The sequence below is a fragment of the Neoarius graeffei genome, chromosome 19, assembly GCF_027579695.1.
Source record: "Neoarius graeffei isolate fNeoGra1 chromosome 19, fNeoGra1.pri, whole genome shotgun sequence".
Classification (NCBI taxonomy): Eukaryota; Metazoa; Chordata; class Actinopteri; order Siluriformes; family Ariidae; genus Neoarius; species Neoarius graeffei.
In genome coordinates, this window is record NC_083587.1 from 44,729,191 (window position 1) to 44,742,398 (window position 13,208).

Sequence of the window (13,208 nt, forward strand, 5' to 3'; positions counted from 1 at the left end):
TTCTGACAGCGCAGTGATGAATGTACAGTAGTAATATACTGAGTTAGATATTAGCCTCAGTGTGTTGTGGGCTATGTTGAGTGTGTGTGTGAGTGTGTGTGTGTGTGTGTGTGTTTCCTGGTCCATTGCCACGTCCCTGTTTCTGAGCACCAATGAGAGCGCGCGCGCACTGGCCAGGTAACGCGTTACCTGTGGGTCACGTGGGCGATGGCCAGGTAAGAGGCGCGCACAAAAGCAAGCACGAGCGAGCAGCCATTACGGGGCTCGTGCGACTGTTTTTTTCCCTCTTTCTTTCTTTCTTTTCTTTCTTTCTTTCTTTTTTTTTTTGCATAGAGCTTGACACGCAATCGAAAGGCCTTGGAGACAGCGCACTGCTTACCTGTTCTGAGGTGTGGGGGTGACTGGGGGCCCTTACTTCTTCACTGTCACCTGGGGATTTATTTGGGATCAGGATTTACATTATTTCTTTCTCATTTTTACTTCTGTATTTAAAAAAAAACAACAACAATGACGGTTAATCCTGAATACCTGGTGCTGCTGTTCACCACGACGTCCGGCTCGAGTGGAGAACTCTTAGGCTCAGACGAGAAGGAAATCGTTCAGATGGTGTGGCAGGTCTTGAATTTAAGCACTAAAAAGGTAACTTTTGTCCTTTTTGTCAGCGTGTGAAACAGGATAAGTGAGAATAAGTTTGATTGTTTCTATAATTGACATTTAGGATAAACTTTTGTTTTGTTTCTGTAAGTTTATTTCTGTTTTTTCGACGACGACGACGACGATTGAACTAGCTCATCGGCAACATGCTCCAAAACAAACGCACTGAAAGAAATTCCACAGTGTTGTCTGTAAACAAGCATGTGCGGACTGATTATTGAGGTTATTTTAGCTGGTGTGAAAGCCTGTTGTTGTTTGTTGTTGAGACTGGAGCAGTGAATGAAGTGCTGGTGAAGCCGGAGAGTGTGGAGCTGACAGAGGAGTGCAGGGAGGTGAGCGGCCTCAGTGAGGAGGCCCTTTCAGCTGCTGCTCCACTTGAACAAGCTCTCAGTCAGGTAGGAACTCACACTGCAGGGACTTAATCATACACACACACTTGATCTTATAGTTCACTGATAGCCTACCTCTGATCAGTAGTGTAGTTTAGCTGTTTTAAACGTTTATTACCCACATGCAAACCACAGAGTAGAAATACATATTCTGTATGTAACTTATTTCACTGTAAAAATGATTTGTTGTTTTAACTTAGTGTTGGGGGATGCCAAAGTCAGAACGTAACAGAAGTGTTGTGGACATATATATTCTCAATTTTAACAATTACTTTTTGAAACATAGGAAGGTGATGTTTTAGCAAATATAATTAATAAACATGTGTAGTAGAATAAACATACACATTCTTTCAATAAGATTAACATGGTATATAGCTAGATTGTAATTAATTTGTAACAGACGCGAGATGGACAATTGTAACAGAAGTAATGTAACAGACATCATTTTGGAACTTTAAGGCAGCCCCCAACACTAAGTTAAAACAACAAATCATTTTTACAGTGAAATAAGTTACATACAGAATATGTATTTCTACTCTGTGGTTTGCATGTGGCTAAACGTTTAAAACAGCTAAACTACACTACTGATCAGAGGTAGGCTATCATCTTAATCAGAGCTTGAACAAGCTCTCAGTCAGGTAGGAACTCAAACTGCAGGGACTTAATCATACACACACACTTGATCTTATAGTTCACTGATTAAGATGATAGCCTACCTCTGATCAGTAGTGTAGTTTAGCTGTTTTAAACGTTTATTACCCACATGCAAACCACAGAGTAGAAATACATATTCTGTATGTAACTTATTTCACTGTAAAAATGATTTGTTGTTTTAACTTAGTGTTGGGGGCTGCCTTAAAATTTTGAGTTCATTGAAATTCATATGAGTGATTCCACGCTTATGGGTACTGAAATGGGGACATGAACTTATTTTTAAAAATTCACCTAAAACCATTTCTTTTTTTTTTTTTTTACCATCAGGTCACAAAACATGTACACTGTAAAAAATGATTTGTTGTTTTAACTTAAAAAAGTTAGTGCAAGGGTTGCCTTAAGGGCTGCCTTAAAATTTTGAGTTCACTGAAATTAATATAGTAAGTTCACAACAATTTAACTTACTATGTGAATTCCAGTGAACTCAAAATTTTAAGGCAGCCCTTGCACTAACTTTTTTAAGTTAAAACAACAAATAATTTTTTTACAGTGTAATCTTTACTGAATGATATGTTAAAAGATAAGTTTAATTTTCTGAGATGTAATAAAAACATATTTATATGCCAAAGTCAGAACGTAACAGAAGTGTTGTGGACATATATATTCTCAATTTTAACAATTACTTTTTGAAACATAGGAAGGTGATGTTTTAGCAAATATAATTAATAAACGTGTAGTAGAATAAACATACACATTCTTTCAATAAGATTAACATGGTATATAGCTAGATTGTAATTAATTTGTAACAGACGCGAGATGGACAATCGTAACAGAAGTAATGTAACAGACATCATTTTGGAACTCGTAGGCTTGACTTTGGCATATAAATATGTTTTTATTACATCTCAGAAAATTAAAGTTATCTTTTAACATATCATTCATTAAAGATTACATGTTTTGTGACCTGATGGTAAAAAAAAGAAATGGTTTTAGGTGAATAAGTTCATGTCCCCATTTCAGTACCCATAAGCGTGGAATCACTCATATAGTAAGTTAAATTGTCGGCAGCACGGTGGTGTAGTTGTGACCATCAGGTCACAAAACATGTAATCTTTAATGAATGATATGTTAAAAGATAACTTTAATTTTCTGAGATGTAATAAAAACATATTTATATGCCAAAGTCAGAACGTAACAGAAGTGTTGTAGACATATATATTCTCAATTTTAACAATGTAGAATTACTTTTTGAAACATAGGAAGGTGATGTTTTAGCAAATATAATTAATAAACATGTGTAATAGAATAAACATACACATTCTTTCAATAAGATTAACATGGTATATAGCTAGATTGTAATTAATTTGTAACAGACGCGAGATGGACAATCGTAACAGAAGTAATGTAACAGACATCATTTTGGAACTCATAGGCTTGACTTTGGCATATAAATATGTTTTTATTACATCTCAGAAAATTAAAGTTATCTTTTAACATATCATTCATTAAAGATTACATGATTTGTGACCTGATGGTAAAAAAAGAAATGGTTTTAGGTGAATAAGTTCATGTCCCCATTTCAGTACCCATAAGCGTGGAATCACTCATATAGTAAGTTAAATTGTCGGCAGCACGGTGGTGTAGTGGTTAGCGCTGTCGCCTCACAGCAAGAAGGTCCGGGTTCGAGCCCTGTGGCCGGCGAGGGCCTTTCTGTGTAGAGTTTGTATGGTGTCCGTGTGGGTTTCCTCCGGGTGCTCCGGTTTCCCCCACAGTCCAAAGACATGCAGGTTAGGTTAACTGGCGACTCTAAATTGACCGTAGGTGTGAGTGTGAATGGTTGTCTGTGTCTCTGTGTCAGCCCTGTGATGACCTGGCGACTTGTCCAGGGTGTACCCCGCCTTTCGCCCGTAGTCAGCTGGGATAGGTTCCAGCTTGCCTGCGACCCTGTAGAACAGCGTTTCTCAACCTTTTTTCAGTCACGGCACCCTTCAGAAGTATGCAAATTCTCAAGGCACCCGCTTATAAAATATACGCAGTCACGCTGACCGTACGCTGACCCCGGCAGTGACGTTGTGAGATGGGAAAGGGGGCCGTGAGACAAATTTTGATGATGCATGAGGCGGCGATGATCTGCATTAGTGAAACTATCGTTTTTTGGAATTTTAATTCATTTTATTTATTTCAATGTTAGAATATATAATTTTTTGACGGCACCCCTAACGAAGCCAGATGGCACCCCGGTTGAGAAAGGCTGCTGTAGAACAGGATAAAGCGGCCAGAGATGATGAGATGAGATGAATGAAGTTAAATTGTTCGCCTCATTGTGTTAACTTACTATATTAATTTCAATGAGCTCAAAATTTTATGGCAGCCTGGACACTGACTTTTTTTAAGTTAAAACAACAAATCATTTTTTACAGTCTATCTATCTATATATCTATCTGTCTATTAATTGGTTGGTTGCTTGCTTATTTTAACATGGAGATAAATTCCAGTTGCCATTTGGCGACAAGTAAAGGGATCTACAAAGTTGACACCCATAATGGTTTCTCTAGGTTTCAGCTGAAGCCTTCAAACAAACAAATTTATTCTTTCAGCTGCTCCTGTACATTCAGGGTCACCACAGCGGACAGTGTTCTCCACTTTTCAAAAATAAAAGGTGGTGGCGGGGGTTTAGCATTTCGTATCCAATAAATGGATAGGAAGTGGTAAATCATTGTTAAAATCATTTTACAAAAAATGAACACGTTCTTACTGTATATATCATCTTTGTCAACGTGAGACTCATTTGACATTTCACTTGAGACTGATGCGCATCCCTGAATTAATTATATTTTTTTCTGTGTGTGAAAAATAAATCAACTTCCATGCATAAACAATAAATGCATAATTTATTTATTTTTTTTACAATACACATATACGGTAAAAAATGATTTGTTGTTTTAATTTAAAGTTAGTACCTGGGCTGCCTTAAAATTTTGCGTTCATCGAAATTCATATAGTAAGTTAACACAACGAGGTGAACAATTTAACTTATTATGTGAATTTCAATGAACGCAAAATTTTAAGGCAGCCCGGGTACTAACTTTTTTAAGTTAAAACAACAAATCATTTTTTACAGTGTAATTAATGTTAATTTGGTGAAACGACGACAATCCATGCACGAGCTGGTGCGTGTGCCCGAGACTGGCACTACAAAGCCATCCCGGCCTCTGTAGTTCAGGTCTTTTGACCCAGGAACCCGGAAGTCCTGCAGTAAACGACCACAGGGAAGCAACGAGAAAATGCATCTCTCGCCTACACTGTAAACCCGAATAAGTTGAGTTTACTTAAAAAAATTGAGGAAAGTGGTTGCCTTAAAAAAAATAAGTAATTATTAATGATTGAATTGAGTACCTTAAACTTACCAGAAGATTGTAAGTTTAAGGTACTCAATTCAATCATTAATAATTACTTATTTTTTTTAAGGCAACCACTTTCCTCAATTTTTTTAAGTAAACTCAACTTATTCGGGTTTACAGTGACACAATTATAGATACGTAAAATAAAAGACCTGAACTTAACTAGTGTGTGTGTGTGTGTGCTGTTATATGATTACTGTAACTGTGCATGGTCAGAAAAGACGATAGATAAGCGTAACCGTTGCACAATAACGCTACAAACGCCTGCAAAGTTATTTAGCTGCTGGCTAGCTGCAGCTTGTAGCTTCCAACGTTACTATGTGTCAGTATAGTGTAATGTGGTGCGGTGTAGTGTAACGCAGGGATAGACCTCAATCTGCAGAGCTCTGGGTCACGATCTCTATGCAGCCGGCCAGATGGTTTTCTACTGCAATTGCGTGGCCACTTCAGGTAGCCCCGTATGCATTCGTTTAATGGTCTTCTGTGTGTTAAATAGCTACAAAATTATAATAAAGCGAATACTTTACGATTTATTTGGTGTATACTGATGAAGTTACGTATTTTTTTTGGCCAAGGGAAGGGCGGCGGGCCAGAATTATAACGTGACGGTGCGTCACTTTAAAAGCACCCGTGGAGAACACTGCAAGGGAAGGGTGGCGGGCCAGAATTATAACGTGGCGGTGTGCCACTTTAAAAGCGCCCGTGGAGAACACTGGCGGATCTGTTTCACATATTTGATTTGGCATAGGTTTTACACCGGATGCCCTTCCTGACACAACCCTCCCCAATCTATCCAGGCTCAGGACCGGCACTAAGTATGCACTGTCTTGTACAACCCCATTGGCTGAGTATTTTACCTAATCTTTGAATTGTGGGGGAAACCGGATCACCCGAAGGAAACCCACACAGACGCGGGGAGGACATGCACACTGTAAAACATTTCAGCCTTGTTTATGTCCACTTACTTTTTCGCTTTAATTCAATGAGCTCTGAAAAGTGTTTTAATTTGAACTAATCTGTGCAAGTTTTCAAAGGTTAGACTTGAATTACTTAGTTGTCTTGACTAATTGAGACTTTTTCTGAGTTGAAACAAAGATAATCGTCAAATTGAGTTAACTTGCATTTTCAAGGCAGCAGGTCAACTTGCATTTCCAAGCTAAACCAGTTTGAAATGTTTACAGTGCAGACTTCATAGAGAAAGGCCCCTGTCGACCGTGAGATTCAAACCTGGAACTTTCTTGCTGTGAGACAGCCATGCTAACCACTGCACCACTGTGCCACCTAAACAAACAAGCAACCAAAAAAACAAAGAGAAAACAGTTCAGGCTCATGAGCAGTTTGAAAAGCTGAAATCGATTTCCATTTGGTACAAGTTCACTCGGATGGAACTGTGCTTTGTGGTTTCAGGAGGCGTTTTCCTCAGGGAGATAATGTAATTGCTTTTGCTGTGCCTATGCTTTCAGTTGTATAACTGTCACCCTTAGTCAGATTATATCTATTTGACATGGCTTTTTGTTTTCTGTTTTATTTTTCGACGTGGTTTAAAGCAGTGATGAACATTAAGGTTTTTTTTTTTTTTTTTAAATTCTCAGAAAATATCACATGGCATTACATAGGTTACCATGTCCATGGCTGTACACAGAATCTGAAAAGTCAGAAAAACCAATGGGAATATGTTGAGCAAATATGTTGATTCAACATTATGTTAAGAACATAATGTTCTTCAACACTGTGCTACTTTAATGCCATTTGATTTACTTCAAAATGTCGACATGCCTCTATTAGACATAACTTTTATGTTATACTAGGAAATGTGTAGGGGACTCTTTTGCCCTGCTTTACATCACAGTTGAAATATAACCTGGAGAGTAATTATTTCGGGCGGCACGGTGGTGTAGTGGTTAGCGCTGTCGCCTCACAGCAAGAAGGTCCGGGTTTGAGCCCTGTGGCCGGCGAGGGCCTTTCTGTGCGGAGTTTGCATGTTGTCCGCATGGGTTTCCTCCGGGTGCTCCGGTTTCCCCCAAAGACATGCAGGTTAGGTTAACTGGTGACTCTAAGGCCAAGTTTACATTAGACCGTATCTGTCTCGTTTTCTTTGCGGATGCACTGTCCGTTTACATTAAAACGCCGGGAAACGGGAATCCGCCAGGGTCCACTTATTCAATCCAGATCGTGTCTGGTCCGGTGCTGTGTAAACATTGAGATACGCGGATACGCTGTGCTGAGCTCTAGCTGGCGTCGTCATTGGACAACGTCACTGTGACATCCACCTTCCTGATTCGCTGGCGTTGGTCATGTGACGCGACTGCTGAAAAACGGCGTGGACTTCCGCCTTGTATCACCTTTCATTAAAGAGTATAAAAGTATGAAAATACTGCAAATACTGATGCAAATACTGCGCATTGTGTAGTTATGATTGTCTTTAGGCTTGCCATCCTTCCACTTGCAAGTGGTAAGTGACTTGCGCATGCTGCCCGATATGCACTGGGATCACACACACAGCGGCTCAGTCCCGAATCACTGCTCGTGCGCTTCACTCGCGCGCTCTGTGAGCTGCGCAGGGCCGGAGTGCGCACCCTCCAGAGGGCACTCGCTGTTCAGGGCGGAGTGATTTGGAGCGCAGCCACTGAGGAGGAAGCGATGAGCCGCACTGACACATTTCAACTTACGTGCCGAATTAGTCATGTGATTAGCGTATCCGTGTATTGGCGTTGCTGTGTGCACGCTAATCGTGTATTGGCGTTGCTGTGTGCACGCTAATCGTTTTTAAAAACGTTAATCTGATGATCCGCTGATACGGTCTAATGTAAACCCCACCTAAATTGACCGTAGGTGTGAATGTGAGTGTGAATGGTTGTCTGTGTCTATGTGTCAGCCCTGTGATGACCTGGCGACTTGTCCAGGGTGTACCCCGCCTTTCGCCCGTAGTCAGCTGGGATAGGCTCCAGCTTGCCTGCGACCATGTAGAACAGGATAAAGCGGCTAGAGATAATGAGATGAGATGAGTAATTATTTCATTATTTGTTTGTGTCTGTGTGTTGTGCGTGTAGTTTAACCAAAGGTTGCACTCAGAAATAAGCACAAGTTCAGGGAACGCTTTCTGCCTCTGCACGGATGGTCAGCTTCACCTGCGTCAGGTTCTGCATCCGGAGGCTTCCAGCAAGGTCTGAAGGTCTACTTCTGTAACTTAATGTTATAATTCTGTTATTACATTGTATTATATTGTACATTATCAGTCATATCAGAGTCATGGACAGGTGTTAATGTTCCAGGGATTAAAATTAGTTTGCCAGCATCTCTGAATCCAAATGTAATTTCACTTTTTGTTGCAGAACATCCTACTACCTGAATGTTTTTTCTCATTTTTTGACCTGCGGAAAGAGTTCAAGAAGTGTTTCCCATCTGCGGCTGATCTGAAGGACTTGGATCTTAAGTTTATGGCAGATTGTATCCTTCAACTTTTTTTTGTTATGTACAGTTTAGCGTCAAGTCCATCGACTGTACAGGAATATAAATCGCTAATCTTTAGACATGCACAAGATCAACAGCTATACAACATGAAGTTTTGTAAGTTGCACAGTTTAGAGCCGGGATAATGCGTGCGTTGCTACTGTCATGGACATGGACAGAATATATAAACATTGTATAAAAGGACATTTTTTAAAATGAATTTTATAATGAAAGCATTGCTATGTTCCAAGGCAGAGACTATTTTATAGATCTAGAAGTGCACTCAGACTGAAGTCAGAAGTCAGTTGACAGCCTGTTTGAGAGGTTGCATGCTAAAGGGTGTGTCTATGTGTGTGTGGAAAAGGGTGTTGGCTGCAGGAGCCTAAGGTTTTGAAATGCAAATACAGGAACAATAGTGTGCGTCCAATAAGCCTGCAAGAGAAAGCAAAGGATGTTTAGCCAACAAGCTTGCTACACCCACCTAATGACATCACACACACACACATGTGCATACACATGCGCGTGCGCGCACACACACACAGATATATGCATGTACACATGCACACTTGGGTATATATAATTGTATACACAAAGGTGAATCATAAACCTTCCTTTTCAGTGGATTGTGTTTGCGTTAGGTCAGTATTTCTCAATCCTACTCCTGGAGTCCCCCTGGCCTGCATATCTTCTGTCTATCCTTGCTCCAGACACACCTAATTGAAATGAGCGTGATTAACATGCCCTTGGCTAAATCAGGTGCACTCAGCCCTGATGAGTTCAGTCAGATAGGTAGAGAAGGGAAAGATGGAGAACATGCAGAGCAAGGGGGTGCAGGAGAAGGATTTAGAATCAGTGCATTAGGTTACACTTTAGTGGTTATACTCTGTTGTTATAAGCGATTATCCTGCTCTTTTTTTTTAATCATATTATTATCATTAATTAAGGTGTCTGGAGTATAGGGTTTGGTAGCTTTCCTTAACTGCATCTCTGGTCAGACCTGAATGTGAACGTGGATTCTGTTAATAACTTTACTGCTCTTAAGGTTCATCAGATGTCCAGCATTGCTCTAGCACTCATCTCTGAGCCTGAGTGTAAGTGACAAACTTATACACGCACAGACACACATACACAGCAACTGTAAAGCAGTGAGATACATTTTGGAAAGTTTAATTTTAAGCTTCAAAATATTATCACAGGTCAAATGTTCTCGTGCCCTGAGAAAGTGAATGAGAAGTTTGAAACTGGTACCTGGTAAGAGTTTATTTTAACCTCGTTGATGTGGTGTTTTGAAGTGTTGTATACTGTAGTACTTCATATAATACTTGATGATTGATTATATTGTTACCTTCGTGTGTGTGTGTGTGTGTGTGCAGCAGTAAGATGGAGCGGATAGATGACAATACTGTGATCAGGGCTCGAGGCCTTCCCTGGCAATCCTCAGACCAGGACGTTGCACGCTTCTTCAGGGGTCTCAACATTGCCAAGTATGTACCTCTAATTAAAGCAATTTTAATTATTTATTAATAATAAGCTACTCTGTATGATATAGTACATTTCAAAGCTGTGTTAAAAGCATTAATAGAGTGTACCTAACAATGCCAACGCACAAGGATTAGCCATTACTGATTTATAACATTTTATATAAATCTTCCAAATGGGACCATATAAATCAGTGTGTGTGTGTGTGTGTGTGTGTAGAGGGGGTGCTGCTCTGTGCCTGAATGCCCAAGGCAGAAGGAATGGTGAGGCACTTGTTCGATTTGAGAGCAAAGAACACCGGGACCTGGCACTGCAAAGACATAAACATCACATGGGCTCAAGATACATTGAGGTGCATTTTATAAACCGGTTTTAGCTCATCTGGCTGAAAGGCAATGAGCTTATGCCATCATGTGTTGTCCATCGTCCGTCTGTCTGGTGTCTGGCGTCGCCTACATTTCACGAAAATCGCTTCTTCTCTCTCAATTCTTCACCAATTTTTATTCTTTTTGGCAGGAAGGTAGGTCTCCCTGGGTTGCATATAGCTTCTACCCTAATTTGCATAATTGCAATTAATAATGAAGATATAGAGTAATTAAGCCCTAATGAGCAGTTTCCACGCAAATCTCTTCTTCTCCTTCAATTCTTCACCAATTTTGATTCTTTCTGCCATGAAGGTTGGGGTACCTAGGGTGCATATAACTTCTTCTACCCAGATTTGCTTAATTGCAATTATTAATGAAGTTATGAACTAATTAAGCCTTAATGAGCAGTTCAACAAAAATCCCTTCTCGATCAATTCCTCACCGTGTTGGATTCTTTCTGGCACATATTTGAGCTGGACTGGTTGAGTGTAGAACTGCGCAAGGTGGCCCACTTTAGATCGTTCTTTATGGACTAGATGGGGCCGAAGTGAGCTATGCCGTCATTGACGGTCTCGTTAGTACGTAAAGTCTTTATGCAAATGAGAGACACGTCTATGTAATTCTTAATAAACTGCATGTTATCCTATCTTCTGAATAAGAATTGTTACGTCATCTCAATCTGTTAACTAACCAAAATATTTGTATTTTGTCATCCTAATATGTGTTTGCCTTGAGTCATTTAGAAGCATTTTCAGAGTTGAGTTACAGTGTATAGTGTTGATTTAATACCAAAATTGTGTCTGTCAGTATTTAGACCTCAGACGTGAATTGTGGATTTATTTGGTATGCAGGAATTATGCGTGTGGGGCGGAGTTTACCAAGGACAGAGGCGTCTCTTAGTTAGGCCTGTGTCTACGGTGCTGTTTGAAAGTTTGTGAACCCTTTAGAATTTTCTATATTTCTGCATAAATATGACCTAAAACATCATCAGATTTTCACACAAGTTCTAAAAGTAGAGAAAGAGAACCCAGTTAAACAAATGAGGCAAAAAATATTATACAACCCCGATTCCAAAAAAGTTGGGACAAAGTACAAATTGTAAATAAAAACGGAATGCAATAATTTACAAATCTCAAAAACTGAAATTGTATTCACAATAGAACATAGACAACATATCAAATATCGAAAGTGAGACATTTTGAAATTTCATGCCAAATATTGGCTCATTTGAAATTTCATGACAGCAACACATCTCAAAAAAGTTGGGACAGGGGCAATAAGAGGCTGGAAAAGTTAAAAGTACAAACAAGGAACAGCTGGAGGACCAAATTGCAACTCATTAGGTCAATTGGCAATAGGTCATTAACATGACTGGGTATAAAAAGAGCATCTTGGAGTGGCAGCAGCTCTCAGAAGTAAAGATGGGAAGAGGATCACCAATCCCCCTAATTCTGCGCCGATAAATAGTGGAGCAATATCAGAAAGGAGTTCGACAGTGTAAAATTGCAAAGAGTTTGTACATATCATCATCTACAGTGCATAATATCATCAAAAGATTCAGAGAATCTGGAAGAATCTCTGTGCGTAAGGGTCAAGGCCGGAAAACCATACTGGGTGCCCATGATCTTCGGGCCCTTAGATGGCACTGCATCACATACAGGCATGCTTCTGTATTGGAAATCACAAAATGGGCTCAGGAATATTTCCAGAGAACATTATCTGTGAACACAATTCACCGTGCCATCCGCTGTTGCCAGCTAAAACTCTATAGTTCAAAGAAGTCGTATCTAAACATGATCCAAAAGTGCAGACATCTTCTCTGGGCCAAGGCTCATTTAAAATGGACTGTGGCGAAGTGGAAAACTGTTCTGTGGTCAGACGAATCAAAATTTGAAGTTCTTTATGGAAATCAGGGACGCCGTGTCATTCGGACTAAAGAGGAGAAGGACGACCCAAGTTGTTATCAGCGCTCAGTTCAGAAGCCTGCATCTCTGATGGTATGGGGTTGCATTAGTGCGTGTGGCATGGGCAGCTTACACATCTGGAAAGACACCATCAATGCTGAAAGGTATATCCAGGTTCTAGAGCAACATATGCTCCCATCCAGACGACGTCTCTTTCAGGGAAGACCTTGCATTTTCCAACATGACAATGCCAAACAATTACAGCATCATGGCTGCGTAGAAGAAGGGCCTGGGTACTGAACTGGCCAGCCTGCAGTCCAGATCTTTCACCCATAGAAAACATCATAAAATGGAAGATACGACAAAAAAGACCTAAGACAGTTGAGCAACTAGAATCCTACATTAGACAAGGATGGGTTAACATTCCTATCCCTAAACTTGAGCAACTTGTCTCCTCAGTCCCCAGATGTTTACAGACTGTTGTAAAGAGGAAAGGGGATGTCTCACAGTGGTAAACATGGCCTTGTCCCAACTTTTTTGAGATGTGTTGTTGTCATGAAATTTAAAATCACCAAATGTTTCTCTTTAAATGATACATTTTCTCAGTTTAAACATTTGATATGTCATCTATGTTCTATTCTGAATAAAATATGGAATTTTGAAACGTCCACATCATTGCATTCCGTTTTTATTTACAATTTGTACTTTGTCCCAACTTTTTTGGAATCGGGGTTGTACTTGGTCATTTATTTATTGAGGAAAATGATCCAATATTACATATCTGTGAGTGGCAAAAGTATGTGAACCTTTGTGTTCAGTATCTGGTGTGACCCCCTTGTGCAGCAATAACTGCAGCTAAATGTTTCTGGTAACTGTTGATCAGTCCTGCACACTGGCTTGGAGGAATTTTAG

At 39.9% G+C, this 13,208-nt stretch overlaps 1 protein-coding gene across 2 annotated transcripts in view; it reads left to right on the plus strand.

Annotated features, from left to right (window-relative positions):
• Positions 1 to 195: 195 nt before the first annotated feature.
• Positions 196 to 13,208, plus strand: part of esrp1 (epithelial splicing regulatory protein 1) — a 47,261-nt gene continuing 34,248 nt past the window's right edge. The window contains exons 1-8 of one of the 2 annotated variants that reach the window (XM_060900140.1): positions 196 to 639; positions 921 to 1,049; positions 8,149 to 8,262; positions 8,431 to 8,545; positions 9,544 to 9,639; positions 9,745 to 9,799; positions 9,922 to 10,032; positions 10,247 to 10,379. In XM_060900140.1, coding sequence (XP_060756123.1) covers positions 508 to 639; positions 921 to 1,049; positions 8,149 to 8,262; positions 8,431 to 8,545; positions 9,544 to 9,639; positions 9,745 to 9,799; positions 9,922 to 10,032; positions 10,247 to 10,379 — 885 coding nt within the window. In that variant the 5' untranslated portion in view covers positions 196 to 507. The remainder of the gene's footprint in view (positions 640 to 920; positions 1,050 to 8,148; positions 8,263 to 8,430; positions 8,546 to 9,543; positions 9,640 to 9,744; positions 9,800 to 9,921; positions 10,033 to 10,246; positions 10,380 to 13,208) is intronic. The other variant, XM_060900141.1, reaches the window with a different exon arrangement.